Source organism: Dendropsophus ebraccatus, chromosome 10, assembly GCF_027789765.1.
Source record: "Dendropsophus ebraccatus isolate aDenEbr1 chromosome 10, aDenEbr1.pat, whole genome shotgun sequence".
Taxonomy (NCBI): Eukaryota; Metazoa; Chordata; class Amphibia; order Anura; family Hylidae; genus Dendropsophus; species Dendropsophus ebraccatus.
The window spans coordinates 15,232,877-15,253,155 of NC_091463.1; the positions used below are offsets into that span (position 1 = coordinate 15,232,877).

General features: G+C 45.0%; 1 protein-coding gene across 6 annotated transcripts in view; it reads left to right on the forward strand.

Annotated features, from left to right (window-relative positions):
• SARDH (sarcosine dehydrogenase) overlaps positions 1–19,933 on the forward strand; it is a 60,915-nt gene extending 40,982 nt beyond the window's left edge. For 5 of the 6 annotated variants that reach the window (XM_069942761.1, XM_069942757.1, XM_069942758.1 and 2 more), the window contains exons 16-21: positions 21–168; positions 4,610–4,703; positions 11,240–11,402; positions 14,175–14,343; positions 14,779–14,914; positions 19,581–19,933. In XM_069942761.1, coding sequence (XP_069798862.1) covers positions 21–168; positions 4,610–4,703; positions 11,240–11,402; positions 14,175–14,343; positions 14,779–14,914; positions 19,581–19,706 — 836 coding nt within the window. In that variant the 3' untranslated portion in view covers positions 19,707–19,933. Of the gene's footprint in view, positions 1–20; positions 169–4,609; positions 4,704–11,239; positions 11,403–11,540; positions 11,761–14,174; positions 14,344–14,778; positions 14,915–19,580 lie in introns of those variants that run through there. The other variant, XM_069942762.1, reaches the window with a different exon arrangement.
• Positions 19,934–20,279: the final 346 nt, after the last annotated feature.

Consider the following 20,279-nt stretch of genomic DNA (forward strand, 5'->3'; position numbering starts at 1 on the left):
ATATTGTTTTTTCTTTGCAGGTGATGTTTACTATCTGGCCATCGGGGGAGCTGTCGCCCAACACAACTGGAGCCACATCAACACCGTCCTGCAAGACAACAAGTTCAAGTGCAAACTGATTGACTGTTCTGAGGATCTGGGGATGATCAGCATTCAGGGGCCGGCCAGGTAGGTCTTAGGACTTTCTTTTCTATGGTCCATGACTAGGGTTGAACGGACAACAGTGTTCGTTGAGTGTTCGCGTTTGGATAACATTGCCGAATCTGAACATTTTGACAGGTCCGCTCATTACTATCCATGACCAGTCTCCCCTATGGCAGAAAGCTGCAACTGTTTCCACTGGTATCTGAGTCTGATAAGTCAAAAAATGTGGTAATCTGACACCTACTAATTTTTTTGTCTCTTTTTACGTCTACTAGCGACATGTTAAAATTTTTGATCATTGAGAGTCTGGATGTTCAGACCCCCACAGATCATAAGACTGAGCATGTCACTCTTCAGTAGAGGGTCCCTATTGTAAGGGTAGTATTACACGGCCAATGGGGGCCCGATATAAACTGTAAACGGGCGCCGATCTGCTAGATCGTTTACTGGGCTTATTACATGGCCCGATAATCGTTTAACAAGGGCTGCATGGACATTGTTACCGATGCCCTTGCTAAACTGGCAAACATTACCTATCCATGGTCCGCTTCTTCCAGGTCCCACGTGCTGCAGCTCCAGAGCGTCCTGTCTTAACTGACAGGCCGCTCAGCCAATCACTGGACGCGGCGGTCCTGGCTTGTGATTGGCTGACAGGCCGCTCTGAAGCTGCAGCGCGCGGGACCAGGGGAGAAGCACAGTGCAGGAGGAGCCCTGGACCATGGATTGGTAATGTATGCACTTTGCTAATCGTCAGCCGCCGGCCGCGCACCGCTATTACATGTAGCGGTGCGTGCTCGGTGGCCAACAATTATAGGTCCAAACCTATATCAACGATCAGCCGATGACAACGATCATCGCCTGATCATTGTGTTTATTACATGGAACGATAATCGGCCGGATAGGGCCGATTCGGGCGATTATCGTTCCGTGTAATAGTACCCTTAGTCTATGAAGCCCATCTCCTGCAGTGAGACCGAGCTCTCAGCAAGCTGGGGAGTGAAGTGCTCAGTGAAGTTCTTCTACTAATTATCAGATCTTTGTGTTAAATTCTTAAAGGGGTACTCCGACAAAATGTGTTTTCTTTCTAATGAACTGGTGTCAGAAAGTTACACAGATTTGTAATTTAATTCTATTTGAAACTCTTAAGCCTTTTCCAGTACTTATCAGCTGTTGTGAGGCCTGCAGGAAGTGGTGTATTCTTTCCAGTCTTACACACTGCTCTCTGCTGCCTCCTCTGTGCATGTCAGGAACTGTCCAGAGCAGGAGAGGTTTTCTATGGGGATTTGCTCCTGCTCTGGACAGTTCCTGACATGGACAGAGGTGGCAGCAGAGAGCCAGTCAGACTGGAAAGAATACACCACTTCCTGGACATACAGCAGCTAATAAGTACTGAAAGACTGGAGATTTTAAAATAGAAGTAATTTACGAATCTATATAACTTTTTAACACCAATTGATTTGAGGAAAAAAAAAAATCGCCATAGTTCCCCTTTAACACTCAGACCTTGACTGTGGACCAGGAGGGTTGATCATATGACTTCAGTGTCTTTGTCTTCCGTCTCCCTCTGTTCTGCCCGGCTAAGATAAAAATGTTGAGTGTTAAATCGTCAGAATATTTGATGTCCCGTCCTTACGACCGCTCTGTGCGACCTGCCACGTTAGCTTAAAATCAGCAAGCCGCTTCCTTCCTGGCAGCCCCGCAGTCCAAATCTCTTTCAACTTGTATCAATCTTTAATGCGAGTGGCTTGCACATGTGTGTGCCTGTAACGGGCGGCCGGCGACAGGCCGAGAACCAAAGATGTCACATTAAATCCTAATAACACGCATTATTGCTGCTGTCTGCTTCCACAACTGATCTCATGCTTCTTACCTGAATTCACAGGCAGCATTGTCAGCCCTAGGGCCCTTCCAATACAATGAGTCCTCAGCGCGTATTTAATGGGGGAAACAGTCAGCATGCCTGGGAAGTTAGTTGTCACCCAGCTTTCCCAGACACAGATAACTAACATTGCCAATACAGCCTCTATAGGGGTAATTATTCTAGTATACAGGTGTCAAACTGCAAAACTACAATACCTGGACAGCTAAAGCTTTGGATTTGACTGTCCAGGCATGCTGGGACTTGTAGTTCTGCAACAACTGGAGGGCTGTGAGTTTAACTCCCGTGCTGTAGCATATCTGTCTAGAACCTAGGAGATGTCTGCTGTTCAGGTGGGTGACAACCACTATTCTAGTGCCGGTTTAATGGTCATATTGTCACCAGGCATCTAGTTTTCAGACTACAGCAGATAATGCAGTTTAAGGGGTACTCCGTACAATCCTTTTTTTTTTTTCTTTAAAATCAACTTGCGTTAGAATGTTATATAGATTTGTTATGTACTTCTATTTAAAAATCTCCAGTTCCAGTACTTATCAGCTGCTGTGTGCTCTGCAGGAAGTGGTGTATTCTTTCCAGTCTGAGGGTGGGTTCAGACTGAGGAATTTTCACGGAAAATGTCAGCGGAATTCCGTCAGCTGTCCGCCCGCACATCTGAGCGCCTTTACGCCGGCCCCATAGACACAATTCTATGGGCTGGCGTATTCCGCTATACGCTGAAAGAAATGTCATGTCACTTCTTTCAGCGGATAGCGGAATACACCGGCCCATAGAATGGTGTCTATGGAGCTGGCGGAAAAGCGCATGCCTGTGCGGGCGGACAGCTGACGGAATTCCGCTGACATTTTCCGCGAGAATTCCTCAGTCTGAACCCCCCCTAACACAGTGCTCTCTGCTGCCACCTCTGTCCATGTCAGGAACTGTCCAGAACAGTAGCAAATCCCCATAGAAAACCTCTCCTGCTCTGGACAGTTAGCGTGGAAAGCATACACAACTTCCTGCAGGACATACAGCAGCTGATAAGTACAGGAAGATGAGATTTAAAAAAATATATATCAAATCTGTATAACTTTCTGACACCAGTTGAATTAAAAGAAAAAAATAATTCACTGTAGTACCCCTTAAAGCTGCAGTGACTGATCATTGCTGCTGCCTCCTAATGGGAGAGCGCTGAATTGCCGTCAACAAGAACTAAAATGAATGGTGAACGTTGGCCGCAGGAGCTGACATCTTTAAAAGGGGTGTACACCAAAAAAAAATTTCTTTCAAATCAACTGCTGCCATAAAGTGCCAGAGATTTGTAATTTACTTCTATTAAAAAATCTCAAGCCTTCTAGTACTTATCAGCTGCTGTATGCCCAGCAGGAGGGAGAGCAGGAGAGGTTTTCTATGGGGATTTGCTGCTGCTCTGGACAGTTCCTGACATGGACAGAGGAGGCAACAGAGAGCACTGTGTCAGACAGGAAAGACTTGCGTTAGAAGTACATAACAAATCTATATAACATTCTATTTAAAAATCTCCAGTTCCAGTAGTTATCAGCTGCTGTGTGCTCTGCAGGAAGTGGTGTATTCTTTCCAGTCTGAGAGTGGGTTCAGACTGAGGAATTCTCACGGAAAATGTCAGCGGAATTCCGTCAACTGTCCGCCCGCACATCTGGGCGCCTTAACGCCGGCCCCATAGACACAATTCTATGGGCTGGCGTATTCCGCTATACGCTGAAAGAAATGTCATGTCACTTCTTTCAGCGGATAGCAGAATACACCGGTCCATAGAATGGTGTCTATGGAAATTTGAAAAATTTCTTTCAAATCAACTGCTGCCATAAAGTGCCAGAGATTTGTAATTTACTTCTATTAAAAAATCTCAAGCCTTCCAGTACTTATCAGCTGCTGTATGCCCAGCAGGAAGTTGTATTATTTCCAGTCTGGAGAGCAGGAGAGGTTTTCTATGGGGATTTGCTGCTGCTCTGGACAGTTCCTGACATGGACAGAGGAGGCAACAGAGAGCACTGTGTCAGACAGGAAAGAAAACACCACTTTCTGCAGGACACACAGCAGCTGATAAGTACTGGAAGACTTAAGATTTTTTAATAGAAGTGAATTACAAATCTCTGGCACTTTATGGCACCAGTTGATTTGAAAGAAAAAAAAATTGGTGAACAACCCCTTTAAGGCACAGTTGCTGCTTAAAGACAAGGGGGAGATTTATCAAACATGGTGTAAAGTTAAACTGGTTCAGTTGCCCCTAGCAACCAATCAGATTCCACCTTTCATTCCTCACAGACTCTTTGGAAAATGAAAGGTGGAATCTGATTGGTTGCTAGGGGCAACTGAACCAGTTTCACTTTACACCATGTGTGATAAATCTCCCCCAAGAGGTCTTCAGAAATACACAAAAGTCAGCCGTCGTCATAGGGGCTTAGTGAGAGCAAAGCTGTGGCCCTTAAGTTGTTGCAAAACTACAATTCCCATCATGCAGGCATGATGGGAGTTGTAGTTTTGCAACAGTTGTAGGGCGGCATAGATGGGTTGGGATTACCAAAGCATCTGTCTTTATGCCGCATCTAACTCTCTGCGTTCTGTCTTCAGTCGTGCTATTCTTCAAGACGTCCTGGGTGAAGATCTGAGCAATGAAGCTTTTCCATTCTCCACGCACAGGGTTGTCACGGCTGCTGGGTTTAAGGTATGGGCTGGGTAGCGGCCGCCATTTTCATACCAGGAGGTTGTGTATACTGCATATCCAGTAGGGGCGCTTATATGATTATATGGCACTGATCTGTATTAGAAATGATCGTATGACATTGGATTACCGGTGGCTGAAGAAGTTAGATGCAGCCCTAAGGAGTCTGGGCCATAGGCTGTAATTATGTTGAGAGGCCAGTCCATCAGGAGATCCTGGAGCCCGATGGGGGACCTGGGGCTGGTCAGATGGCGGATCGCGGGCCCGGGGAGAGGTAAGTTAGTGCCATATGTTGAAGCAGTTGGTCGGTATAGGAAACAAACAAAAGGAAAATATTCAGAGCCAATAAATGTTCAAGATGATCACAGCCAGACTGGCAACAAACAGCGGCCCTCTCTGGAAGACCCAACATGTCCTGTTGCATGTGCAGTCCATTAGTAAGTTAGTGTGCCCTGCCATTTCAAAAAAAAAAACCTCCTGAAGCCGGACTTCTCCTTTAAATTAAAGTGAATGGACCATTTTGCTTAATAATTTTCTTTTTTTACACTACCTGGTTGGCACTGGTGTGGAGATCCTGGTGGCATGGTATATTTTTCAATATGTCGTCTGGTTCCTGTGATCAGTGCCTTTTTTTTCATATGCTTTTTGGCCTGTTCTGTGCAGTGGAGCCAGGCCCAGCTCCCCCAGCGTGACTATCGCCTCAGTGATGCACCTCCTTTAGGATCAAGCCAGGCCGTGTCACAGAGGTAAGGGGATATATTTACACCGGTTGGGGGGGGGGGGGCGGGCCAAGCCCACCCCACCCCACCCCACCTCCACCTCCACGGCAGAGAATGGGCCAATGTGCATATGAAGAATCCGGCGCCCATCACAGGAACCAGACGCCGTTTTCAAAAATGGATTGCGTCACTGAGATCTCCAGGTAGTGTAAAAAAAAACTTCGGTAAGCGAGTTGGTAGATGTGCTTTAATACTAGTTTAGCGCTACACCCTACTTTCCCCCCGTACATTGCTATTCTGGGTCTGCAGGTGCTGGGAATTGCTCAGTGACCCCCCCACCCCCCGGCCCCGTAGCAGCTGTGTTTTGTTAAAAGCTTCCCTTTTGTAACCCAAATAGACTCTCGGATCCTCCCCAGCTGTATCCATCCATCTATCTCCTTGCCTGACTGATCTAATAGTATAATGGAGAAAAGAGCTCCTGGCTTGCCCAGCACACGGCCTCGTGTGCAAAAGAGCTTCAGAAAGTAGGCTTCTGACACAATCCGCAGGACGGGGAGACAAGTGAGGGCTTACGTGAACATCATCTGCAATGTGCGCCCGCTTCTATCACACCGCCAAGGATTCCTGCCTCTTGTACTTCATTTAACTCGCCCGCTAGTAAGAAGTTCCTTAACTCCTCGTGGTGTCTCCGTCATTGGGAGAGAATCAGTATTCTCCAAACTTTTATGGACGGTAACAGAACCAAAACTTTCAGCAGTTTTTATTGTGTCTGCTTTTCATTCAGGAGGTTGTCACAGCCCCTCCCCCTTAAGGCTTTACTTTCATATTTATGAAAAGATTCTCTGATACTGATGTCTTTCCCCTTTAAGCTTCACGTTGACATTATTAGGAATCATGCCAGGCACTAACATTCATCTAGCCGGCCTAAAGATGGGCAAAAGTAAGAATAGAAAAGTGGGTCACAGTAAACCCAATCAGAACGCTTCAGATGATACCCCCATAAACCTATAAGGAACACATGTCAGCCTCCTGTGCAAATAACGTAAGTGCCATGTTGGATGTGGTTGAGTGGAGGAGGTCCCCCCCATAAACCTATAAAGAACATGTGTTATCCTGTAAGGCCATCTTCACACCTGTGTTGGAGGTTTCGTTGCAGGTTCAATCAAAAATACAAGACGCAACAGTTGGCTTTTCACCAATCAGCCAGCTAGAAACCCAGCAGTACCCATTAACGTCAATGGTTTCCATTTGTCTCAATGTGCTTTAAGGGTGCGTTCAAACGTACAGGATCTGCAGCAGATTTGATGGCCTAGAATTGATTTGCTTTGAATCTGCAGCTTCAAATCTTCTGCAGATCTGCTGCAGATCCTGTACGTGTGAACGCACCCTAAATCTGCCGATGCAAAACAACAGAGTGACTGGTATGAATGCAGCCTTAGGGGTGCATGCTCCTTTAATATGGACTATGTGCTACAAAAAGGAGTTCAGAGCTCCCAGCATCATCACTTATTGTAATGTCGGGAGCTTTGAAGCAGTTTTAACCTTTGCGTGTCATGATAAATGATGATGCCGGGAGTTTCGGATTCTAGTCTGTAGCAAATAGTCTGTACACAACCATAATTACAGAACGTGTGAATGCCCTCTTGGGTTGTGAACTGCTTTTGTAGATCTGCCCCTTTTAAAGCAATTGGGGCTGAGCTGCAGTACCACATGCTGCCATTTGCTAGCGTTAGCGCCTTTCCTGGTGTGAACTGACCTATAGGATTATAGTTAGATTCTGACGCGGGATAGTGCCTGAAGACTGGAGACGTGAGTAGTAGGTAGCTACATCACTAACCTGTAACATCAAGAACCTTCCCATTGGCCCCTACAATACCATAGCAGGGATTTTACTATAATCCCCTTAACTTTCCTAGACTGCCACCAGGGATTTAGTCCCTACACTCCCACTAAAGACATTACCAACAATCCCACCATTGCCCTAGACCACCAGGAACCTTACCATGACCCTCTTGACTCCCCTACATGACCAGGATTATTACCATTAACCCTGTTCACTCCCCTAGACCACCAGAGATTTTATTCTGAGCCCTTACATCGCCATAGACCGCCAAGGATTTTTACCATCAATCCCATCACCTCCCTTGACCACCAAGGACTTTACCATTAGCCCTCACACTGGCATAGAACACCATTGCCCAAGACCACCAGGGACTCAACATTACCTCTTATACTCATATATAGACTAATCAGACCTTTCCAATGTATCCCTTCATTATTTAGAGAACACTATATGGCAGCATTGTTAAGCTATGATACCTCTATACAGTATATTATTGGGACGCTAGGTTGCAGTATTTTTTGGGCACTGACTTGTTGGGTGAATGCTATATGGTAGTATTATTTCATTAATGTATGGTGATGTTATTGAGATGGAACTATTATTCTGGCAGTAAGTGGCTCTGTTGTGTGGGCAGAATTTTTTGGCAGTGAATGGCGTTGTAATATTGTTTAGATACTGCCAGGAAGCATTTCTAAGATATTGTGTGGGTAGTATTATTCATCACTGTATGGCAGTATATAGTGTATGTCCCTGATCCTGCCCAGAGATGGGGAGCCGGGGGGGGGGGGGGGGGGATGTCTGCTTAGCTTGTTTCCTAGGATCCCATTTCCTATAACCCGACTCTGTCAAGACAAGCGAACGCCTTCCCCGCTCTTCTTCCCCTCAGTATCTGACTTCTTAGACGCCTTCTCTCCTCATTATAGGGACACATTGATCTCTCTCTTTACCTAGCCTTGTTTCCTGACTTGGCCGACCTGCTATTTATTTTGGATTCGGAGCCTTCGCCGGTGTTATTGAGATGAGACATCCGAGGAGCGCCCCCCGAAATGTGACAAATGGTGCCGTTAATAGTCCAGGTTTCTCTAAGGTGGCGACTCCTGGAGGAAGGAGATGATGAGAGGATCTCCATCTATTTATGTGTAAATCTCTCTGATTGAAGTCAGATGTTACGGGGTCGCCTGTCATCGCACCCAGGGGAGCCGCTCCAGTCATTCATTAATCTGCGTGCAGGCAAAAACCACAGGAGGAATCAATAGGAAAGCAGCTCAAAGCTCCAGCGACCGACAGCAGCCGTGTAATGAAGACATCGGAGGAGATGCTCATGGCCAGAAAAGGAGGAGGCCATCTTTTAGGTCCTTAAAGGGGAATAGCAAACTACAATTCCCATCATACTGTCCGGGCATGATGATAATTGTAGTTTTGCATCAGCTGGAAGGCCACAGGTTGTGCATCGGCATTGATACAGCAATACCAACCAGGCGTAGCCTAAGGGTCTTATTACAAAGCGATTGTTCGTTTTCGCCGATAAGTGATCGTTTTTGCGAATGGTCTGAAATTGTTCACCATGATACATATGATGATGTTGGTTAGTGACAATTCTTGTGGCAGTCGTCCTATCCTCAGCGATCATTCCCTAGTTTAGTGATTACACCTACAGATCATTGTTCAAGTAGGCGGAGAGAATGTTTTTGTTTGTTTTTGTTTTGCTCCTCCAGTGGGCATCAAAAGAACTGCGGGGGTGAAAATACAAACCTATGTTTAATTTCTATAATCAATATATCATACAAAAAAACTGAAGGTGCAACAGCTACCCACAGGTGCCAGGGCTTACCATATATACTCCTCCCAGTGTACACACGATAAACACCTGCTCTGTAGATATCAAAAAACTGAGGATCTTAGCAAACTATTTGATCAAACAGAGTGCACCATGTCACCAACGTTAAAGGTGTCCTCAGAGACATGGTCTCAACTCTAGCATTTTTACACTAGCAATGGCCTCTCCTGGGCTGAATAAGCCTACAACTGGGCAGATGTGCTGCCAAGAGATTATTTGGCTCCTATCTATGACTCTGTTCACACTGCAGGTTGCACGCTGCTTGTGGCTTAAGTACAGAAAAAAAAAAAAAACAAGATGCAACAGCAACCCACAGGTGCAGGGGCTTACCGTATATACTCCTCCCAGTGTACACACGATAAACTCCTGCTCTGTAGATATTAAAACGGGAGGATCTTGGCAAACTATTTGATCAAACAGAGTGTATCATGTCACCAATGTTAAGGTGTCCGCAGAGACATGGTCCCTACTCTAGCCTCCTTTGTCAGGGTTTGAACATTTTTGCTCTTCCGTTTTCCCCCCACTTTGAATAGAAGAAATTTGCAGCCTTTATTTGCCCAGGTTCCATCACTTTGAGGTCTCATTGATGCAAGGATTACCAACCACCTCTTATGGTCAGCGCCACAATTTTCAAATGAACACGTTGGCAAATATAGAATTTACTTTGTTGATTCGCACACAAGTCATCCATTTTGATTTTGACAGAAATGCGCTACAAAAGTACGATTACACCGTGATTAGCGAACGCTCTGAAAATATACCACACTAATCAAGTTAGTTAATAGCCGTATTTCCGTTACCTGTTGAGCAATTTGACTTTTATATTGACGTTGGCTTGCCACTTTTTGCCATTACTGTATTCTCTTTTGCCCATAGAATTTGTAGTGGGGAGTGCTTATTTTTTTACACTTTTTTTCAAAGTATGCTCCCACTAAGAACCAGTGAACGACCATTACATTACATTACACGAGCCGTTAACAATTGCATAACGATTGGGGTCAGCTCAAAAGATGCGATCAACGACACGTGGACGTCTTTCCGTTAGTCGTTTGATCTTAGAATGCATTCATATGTAAAGATTATCATTTAAAGCGAGTGTAGCATTAGGTACATTGCTTTTTTTTTATACAGTAGCAGATCGGCGCAGGGATCCCTGTGGCACAGTCCTTTTTTTGTAATGCTGCACTGTTCCCGCGTTCGGTGCCGTTCTTTCGCTGTGCAGCGGCCTGGCTTTGGGGGGGGGCTAGACCACCACCCTCCTGTGTGACCATATCCCCTCCCCTCTTTGGCTCTGCTCCATTGACCAACGCACGTTTCAAAAAAAGGATTGTGCCACCAAGATTCTTGCGCCGGTGCCCATCTGCTAATGTAAAAAAAAAGTGATGTACCTAATGGTACAGTCGCTTTAAATTCAAAGGATAGAACAAATGATTTTTTGCATGATAATCGTCCCGTGTAATAGGGCCCTTAGTTTAATGCTTTGTGCAGTATCTTTTTAGTACCCATTGACGTACCATATAGTTCCCATATCCTGTACTACAGACATTCTAAATGTTGGGACGGCACCAAGTCTTGGGTACAAGCACTAGAGCCAGCCGTGCCCGCTTCAGCCATCCACACAGGTCACACACCCCTAATACCAGTCTCCATTCTGACACATGATCTTTACAAGCTTGATTTATTCAGCTCTGCTACATCTGTGTTTGCTGGCACACAATCAGTTTTCCAAACCGTTAACCCATTGGCTAATCACTTAGCGGGTTGTGCATATTAATGGGCATCACTAGCAATCACCATCCCGCTGCTATGGAGAAGGAAATAGCAGGTCCTTGGCACCAGATGGGGGATTGTGCTTGATGGTCAGGGGCATGTCTTCTTGATGTAATGTGCTTGTGTTAAAAAGAACATAAGTGATTGGAGGTGCACTCTAAGCCGGTGACTGCTGTGCAGACATGATACATAGGGGGATGCCATGAGTTAAGTCCAGGGGTGCATTAGCTTTTGCATTAAATGCGTTAAAGCACTTTAGCTCCAGGCTGCCCCTTTGGTAAAACCAATCCTCCGCTCTGATGGAATAACCTAGAAGGTAGAATCCATTCTACATGTTCTTCTCTGTTAACTCTCTCCTGCCTCCTTCCAGGTACGTGCCATCCGATTGTCGTTTGTAGGCGAGATGGGCTGGGAGCTTCATATGCCTCGGAAGGCCTGTGTGCCTGTATATCAAGCAGTCATGGAGGCTGGAGCCAAGCATGGAATTGGCAATGCCGGGTACAGAGCGATTGACTCCCTCAGTATAGAGAAAGGTAAGGCTGCCTAGGTGGTAGGGTTTAAGAAGAACAAAGGACAAGCGCCCCAGTGCCTGTATCCTATAAGTCTATCTGTTTAAAAACCTGCATGGTTTTGCTGGATGAACCCTGACAATGGTATTTTGTGCCCCACAGATCCACCTCTCTATGGTGCACTAAGTAGTCAATAGAGGTATTGGCAAAGAGACAGAAGCCCTGAGCATTATGAGTGGTGAGAGATAAGAAAGAAGCCGTCATTTACCTTTGAGGAACTCGGCAGACAAACAGCTCAGCTTGCAGGCTTTTTCAAACTCTTTCTTCACTTCACTGTGATGCGTCTTGAAGCTGTTACTAGGGACAGATTTTCTCTGACAACAGGTAGTGGACAGCAGATTGTAAAAAAAAAAAAAAAAAGACACCTAGTGGCCAATACTTTAGGGCTATTTTTTTTTTTTTGGGGAGGGGTGGGGGGGTAATAAATCCTTTTTTGGTAAGTGAAGTGATTTACAAATATGGGAATCCCATAGGCTATCACATCCAAATTTTACATTGTAGCTCAGAAGCTTCAAATTGCTTTGTTGGATCCAATAATATTAACACCCCACCGCTGTGCCTTTCAAGTGTATGACTACTGCTCCCCTCTCACCCCTGAATTAACCCCTTTACCCATAGCTGCTCCAGGCAGCCGACACTAGTACCACCACCAGCTGGTGAGGAGGGAGAGTTCACTTACTAACCCCCTTTACTATTGCAGTGTTCTTCATTGATACCGAACACATTACCTACCTTATTTTTGGGTTGTGGAACGAATTGTCTGTGTTTTAATTATTTGTTATGGGAAAATTTGCTTTGATATACGAGTGATTTGGATTACAAGCGCATCCCCTAAACAAATTATACTTTTACTCCAAGGCCTCACTGTACTTCATTAGTTCATAACAGGTAAAAAAAAATCTATTTTCTGGAGCATAGTAAGGCTGGGTTCACACTACGTTATTGCAATATATATATATTTTTTTATCCGTTTCTGCAAAAAACATGCATTGGTGTGTATCCATTTTTTTCATTGACTAACATTATAAAAAAAAAAAAATGCATCAATTTTTAACATGCACAAAAATAAGGTCAGCTACGTTTTTGTGTACGTTAAAAAAACGGCTGAGTTTTGATCCGTTTTTTTTTTTTATAATGGAAGTCAATGGAAAAATGGATCAAAACAGATCAAAAACGTTTTTTGGGCAAAAACTGATTAAAAAGCGGAGTGCAAAAACTTAGTGTGAATCCAGCCTAACTTGATTGTTTGTGCGTTCCACATGGCCACCACTTGTGGGTGTATTTTCGTGTGAAATGCGTAGACTACGCAAGATGTCAGCGCATCCTTGAGGAGTGGAAAGTTGGAAGAAAAAGTTAGATTTAGTTGTAAATGCATTTCCCATTCTATTTGTGTTTTCTGCTCCGCCGATGCCAATGTCACTTGTGGGTGGCATCGCCCTTGAAATGTGTATTTGAACAGCGTACAGACAGAGAGCTCTAGATCCGAAAAAAAAAAACGGGATAAATCACCGGAGTTGTGTCACGCCGTCTGTAGGGAAACCTTCACCTGGATTCTGGCTCGGAAAGTGAATGATGTTCTCTCCGCCGCTCCCAGGCTGTGTTTTTAAAGTTCACATAAAACATGTATGAATTTTAGCGAAGAAAAGAGAAGAAGAAAAGTGACGTCTCTTCTCCTTAGACCTTCGCTAAGTGAATTGAATGTCGAGGTCTCATTAGAAATGAAAATATATTGACATTTGCAAATGGAGATAAATTGCCACATCTCGAAATAAATGTCTCCCAGAGATTAAGGAGTTTTTTTTTTTTTTTTTATCTGTAACATAAGAAGCTGAAAGAATCTTCATTCTGCCAGAATATAAAGAGCGGTGAACGGAGTGGCGACACTTTTATGTGAGATCACAGGGGAGACGCTTTGCTGCCGTTTAACAGATGTGGGGATTTAATGAGGAGCTCTCTGCGGCTTCTGTGACACACGGGGGGCGGCCATTACCGCGGGTCACGGATGGCTAAGTAACTGGGGGACTCTTAACGGGCGAGAAGAGGAATAAAAATGATCGCTGCGGGGTTTTTTTTTCGTGGGAAGTTATGGCGTTTAAGGTTTGTAATGGTGTTGATTGTCCTTACATTCGGCCGTGATGTCGCTTAAAGTGAATCTCTAGTGAGCGGCCATGTTGATTTGTAATAAATGGGAACCTAAAGCTGAAAGGTGATTCCACTATAGAGTAGAGTTGTAGCTGAGCTCCCCTTTACCTCATATACCCTGGCAGAATACCCAGGGCGCATGTGCTACCGGCTAGATTCAAGATGGCCTAACAGGACCACCATCGGCCATTTTATAGGGGCTCCTTCTTACTTTTGAGTCCCCTGGTATATCATCCTGAAGATATATCATGGCGTGACCTCTCTGCTTCTCTGCTGTCAGCCAAGTGTTTGAGGTAAACATTGGACAGTCTGGTTGCTAGGGATAAGTTGCCTAGTAACCATAGTCTTTTAATGGGATAACTAGTCAGCTTTTCCTTAGCAACCAGTCTGTCTTTGAACTGATGGCAGAGAAGGGACATACAGCTTTTCCTGCTGACCATGGCCGATCATAAGTGCAGAAAGGTTGGACAGTAGATTCTGGGCCGCACTACATTCAGGATATGGCCTATATTTAGGATGTAGACCTCTATATAACAATCCTCTGCTGTCATATAACACATCAGCACCCATGTTTATACCGGTGTTCCCTTCTAGGCTATAGACATTGGCACGCAGACCTGCGCCCCGATGATACACCCCTGGAGGCCGGCCTGGGCTTTACATGCAAACTCACGTCCAGCACCCCATTCCTAGGGCGAGAAGCCCTGGAGAAGCAGAAGGCCGAGGGGCTTCACAAGCGGCTGGTGGGATTTACTATCAATGAGTAAGTGATAAAACGCATGAGAAAATATATCACTTTAGTGAAAGTGGAGTGAAGGTGGGCCTGTCGCCCCCTAGTGTAACAATATTCCCTCCCCTTGGTGACGCACCAAGCTTGATTCTAATAGAGACTCGTCACCGAGGGGAGGGCATATCGTTACAGTGGGGGCGGTAGGCCCACCTAGACCATAGAGCAGGCCGATGAACAAAAACAAACCAGCACAGAGCGTGGAAACTGGGCGGCGTTTTAAAGAATTGACCGCGCCACTGGGATCACTAATAGGAAAAAAAATGAGATGGTACATTCGCTTTAAGCTGTGGATAGGTATGGTACAGTTTCTGAAAGGAATCGGCCATGTTATGTGATGCTGGGTATGTAATGTATTCACACATTTTTCTGTCTTTTTTTTTTTTTTTTTTTTTTTTTTAAATTGTCCAGGAAGGTCCCTTTGTTTGGGCTGGAAGCCATTTGGAGGAACGGGGTAGCTGTGGGTCACATCCGGAGGGCCGACTTTGGGTTCGCAATTAATAAAACCATCGCGTACGGCTATATCAGAAATCCTGATGGGGGCTCGGTGAGTACTAGGTTACTTGACCTCTGACCAATCAGAAGGCAGCTTTGAAAAATCCAATGCAATTTGAACCAATAGGTGAAAAGTCAGAAGTTTAGATTGTGTTAGGCCTCGGTCCTGCAATCGTAACCCCCGTAATCTGGACCCCGACATAGAGCAGCGGGTTTCTCATCCTCACCGTCACTCCTTTCGTTGCCTATAGAGCTGCTGGAAATACAGTACAGTGCTTAGCTCTATGGAGCGACACTGCACACGCACAACCCGCTGCTCGCTGGGAATCCCAGCAGTCAAACCCCACCCCCACCCCCCGCGATTAGACACTTAATACCATGGAATATGGTATACCATATAACATAATCTGCAAAGTTCAAACAAAGTAAAAGTTTGCTTTCAGCTTCTTTAGCACTGACGGGGTTAATGCCAGGACTAGGAAACACTTAAGGAACTGAGCCCATTAGAACTGTAAATCGACATGAATTCCTTTGCAGGGGCAATGAGCGCCCATTACTCTGTGTTTTTCTCAATATGTGACGTCAGCAGCCGACTATATTTAGCGAGAACCCAGCTCTGTGCGCCATTTGCTGAACTACTCTTTTAATCCTCTATTTTTGGCTCCCATGTAGGGGTCAGGTATAATGATTGACACTAAAAGAGAGACTGATGCGGGTGATGGAAGTAACTGAATATCTCTTGTCGGTCCCTAGAGCTGTGTATTTAGCGCTGGAGTAAAAATAAGCTCTAATTGAGTTATTTTCCTATCACCTCGTGTAACACTTTGCAGGTGTTTATTAAGCTGTGTGTTAGACAAGGTTAAACACTGCTTTTCCAGACATTAGGGAAATTTGCTTTGCAGAAATAAAAAATAAAAAAAGGCTATAAAAAAAAATAAATTATTTTTTTATTTTAACTCTTTAAGATTTTGAAATATTGTAGTTTTCACATTGGCCACTAGATGTCAGCACAATAGGTTTCTGGATACCAAAAGAAAAGCATCTCATTTTACAGCTTGCTGTAACCAACCCGGTCCGTGAGGTTCAGCATCAACCTTTCTTTGGGATTATTTTAATGGGTTTTCCAATGAGAAATATCTGGGTTTATAGAGCGATCTGCTGCTTAGGATCATTATCTTCCTTCTCCTTTGGAGAAATAAAATGGTGTCAGAAAGTTATACAGATTTTTGTATTACTTCTATATAAAAATCTCAACTTTTCCATTACTTATTAGCTGCTGTATGCCCTGCAGGAAGTAGTGTATTCTTTACAGTCTTACACAGTGCCCTCTGCTGCCACCTCTGACCATGTCAGGAACTGTCGAGAGCTGGAGAGGTTTTCTATGGGGATTTGCTCCTGACATGGATAGAGGTGGCAGCAGAGAGCACTGTGTCAGACTGGAGAGAATACTCCACTTCCTGCAGGACATACAGCAGCTGATAAGTACTGGAAGACTGGATTTTTAAATAGAAGTGATTTACAAATCTGTATACCTTTCTGACACCAGTTGATTAAATTCTTTTTCTACCTGCCTTTAAAGGGATTAGCCAGGATATAAAAAATAGCAGTTTTTTTTTTTCCCTCCCCCAAAACAGCACCACCCCTGTGCTCAGGTTGGGTGTGGTATTACTCAGCTGCATTCTCTTTAAAGAGATGCAATACCACAAACAAACTAAAAGAACTCAGCGCTAACCTTTTCTAATCCTGGTAACCCCTTTAAGTCACTGTCTGCCTTTTCCCTACCCTTCTGTATCATAATTCAGGATTTAATGGTCGTAAGTCGTTGACCATGGTCTTCAGAAGACCCGGCCACCATTAATATAATGGCGTAGTTCATCATATAAATTGGTCCGGTGTATTGATCACTCAATTGGCCTTGAAAGCCATCTTTTCCCTCTCCTAAGATGAAGACTTTCCCCAATTACCCACAAAAACTCATTAAGGAATGGGGCCCAACCTCTGCCATTCATCTTCCCCATGCTCTTAAGAGCCGTCAGGCACAATCGGCGCTGTCACTTATCAGTAGACTGAATCCAGCCCGATATAAAGCGCCGGCACTTCTCCTTCCATACCAGCTGTTTTATGTGCCATTCATTAGCTAACGAGCTATTTTACAACCTGCATCCAGCTGGCGCGGTCCTCCGGAGGACGCTATAACTCCATGTTGCTTCAGTGCTTGTTCAGTCTCGTAAAACCTGGTCAGATAATCAAGACTTTGGGGGTGATGGGCTCGGCGCTCGGGAGCGGCCTGTATGCCAGGATATTAATCTACCTATAAAGCCGAGGTAACTGCACGGTCCGCGAATGTCGCTCTTCTTAAATGGGTTCTTTCTGCTAGATTTAAGAAGTAGGAGACATAATGGAAAGCTGTCACATCAGATTATGCCGCGCTGAAACAGAAACCACTCTATGCATAGTGGACTGCCCGCCATTACCGGCCACTTACAAATGCGACTTCCTAACCGGGACTGGCCCGGAGGGTGATCAACCTGGCTGCGTCTGTCTCTATTGCTGGAGGGGCACCACAAATGACCTGCAGGGGTCATCCCCACAACATGTTTAGTTATGGACTAGTTCTTCCCGTGCCCTAACCCCACAACTGCAGTACCACTGTTATATGGGCAAAGTATGGTGGTGTTATTTGGGCCCTGTATGTTGGTGTTATTTGGGCACTGTATGGTGTTATTTGGACACTGTATACTGGTGTTGTTATTTGGGCACTGTATGGTGTTATTTGGGCACTGGTGTTATTTGGGCGCTGTATGCTGGTGTTAGTTGGGCACTGTATGGTTATTTGGGCACTGTATGCTAGTGTTATTTGGGCACTGTATGGTGTTATTTGGGCACTGTATACTGGTGTTGTTATTTGGGCACTGTATGCCGGTGTTATTTGGGCACTGTATGCTGGTGTTATTTGGGCGCTGTATGCCTGTGTTATTTGGGCGCTGTATGCCGGTGTTATTTGGGCACTGTATGCCGGTGTTATTTGGGCACTGTATGCCTGTGTTATTTGGGCACTGTATGTTGGTGTTATTTGGGCGCTGTATGCCGGTGTTATTTGGGCACTGTATGTTGGTGTTATTTGGGCACTGTATGCCTGTGTTATTTGGGCACTGTATGCCTGTGTTATTTGGGCACTGTATGCCGGTGTTATTTGGGCACTGTATGCCTGTGTTATTTGGGCACTGTATGCCTGTGTTATTTGGGCGCTGTATGCCTGTGTTATTTGGGCGCTGTATGCCTGTGTTATTTGGGCGCTGTATGTCGGTGTTATTTGGGCGCTGTATGTCGGTGTTATTTGGGCGCTGTATGCCTGTGTTATTTGGGCCCTGTATGCCTGTGTTATTTGGGCACTGTATGCCTGTGTTATTTGGGCGCTGTATGTCGGTGTTATTTGGGCGCTGTATGTCGGTGTTATTTGGGCGCTGTATGTCGGTGTTATTTGGGCGCTGTATGGTGGTGTTATTTGGGCACTGTATGGTGGTGTTATTTGGGCGCTGTATGTTGGTGTTATTTGGGCACTGTATGTTGGTGTTATTTGGGCACTGTATGCCTGTGTTATTTGGGCACTGTATGGTGGTGTTATTTGGGCACTGTATGTTGGTGTTATTTGGGCACTGTATGCCTGTGTTATTTGGGCACTGTATGCCTGTGTTATTTGGGCACTGTATGCCTGTGTTATTTGGGCACTGTATGCCTGTGTTATTTGGGCACTGTATGCCTGTGTTATTTGGGCGCTGTATGCCTGTGTTATTTGGGCACTGTATGGTTATTTGGGCGCTGTATGCCTGTGTTATTTGGGCGCTGTATGCCTGTGTTATTTGGGCGCTGTATGCCTGTGTTATTTGGGCGCTGTATGCCTGTGTTATTTGGGCGCTGTATGCCTGTGTTATTTGGGCGCTGTATGTCGGTGTTATTTGGGCGCTGTATGTCAGTGTTATTTGGGCGCTGTATGGCTGTGTTATTTGGGCACTGTATGGTGGTGTTATTTGGGCACTGTATGGTGGTGTTTGGGCACTGTATGGTGGTGTTATTTGGGCGCTGTATGTTGGTGTTATTTGGGCGCTGTATGTCGGTGTTATATGGGCGCTGTATGTCGGTGTTATTTGGGCACTGTATGGTGGTGTTATTTGGGCGCTGTATGTTGGTGTTATTTGGGCGCTGTATGCCTGTGTTATTTGGGCACTGTATGGTGGTGTTATTTGAGCGCTGTATGCCGGTGTTATTTGAGCGCTTTCCTATTTAGGCACTATATGGTATACGCTGTAATTACATTGTGTGGCACTCCTACTTGTATATCATTTTTATAATGTTGGTTCTAGATAACTATAAGGCAGTGTTTGGCCCTGTTATTTGGGCACCATCCTGTTATTTTTGCACTGTATGCAGATAGTACCTTGCCGGGTACCATGTAACATCAGTATGGCCATATAACCCTATTATAACAGAAGAAATAGATGAGTCCTCTCTGCCTAAGATGTTTTAACATAAATGTAATTAATATGGCAGCCATAGATAAAACCTTTCTCCATGGCTTCCATCCGTCTATAACTGCATTAGACGGTCGGCTCTCAGCCATATGATGCTATGCTGTATCGCAGTCGGCCTTATTAATCAGATTCTTCCATTGTGTCAGTGTGGGCCTCATTGATGGAGACAATTTTTCCTTCTTCCTGCAGGTCACCCTGGATTTTGTCCGCAATGGAGAATACAGCCTGGAGAGGATGGGGGTGACGTACCCCGCGGAAGCCCACCTCAAGTCCCCATTCGACCCCAACAATAATCGGGTCAAGGGTATATACTGAACTGGTCTCTGTGATACAGACGGATCATGAACAACCTGTTAAGTTCCTTAAGATGGTCAATCATGCATCTATCATGTATCTATGTTCCCCAATAATGATATCCCCATCACCCATCGTTAATTTACTAATCAAGATGACGCCATGGCTGAAAAGACTGACGGAAACTTACCTTATCCGTGAAAGCAATTGTATATTACTATACTGGATAAATAATGTTCCTGAAATAACTGCAGTATTGGTGGGTTTATATGGTGAGGAACCTGATGGCAGTAATCGTGTTGTAGTATCGGCATAGTCATGGTCCATCTATAGACATATCTTCACGGTTTGGTCAGTAGAACCTGAGTCACGTCTAAAATGGGGCCAGGAGGGTTCATCGATTGCTCCATTATGGGTATGGCCCCATATTCCAACCTTCACCAACACTGGAGCCATGGTGGAGAAAGCACTCAAAAAGGATCTGCCATCTTAGATGGAGTCCAAGACGGCAGTCGTCCACATCCCGAGTGGCTGTAGAATGAGATTTTATTGTCTGCATAAGGAATGGGAAGCTCTGGGATTAAAAGGGGTTGG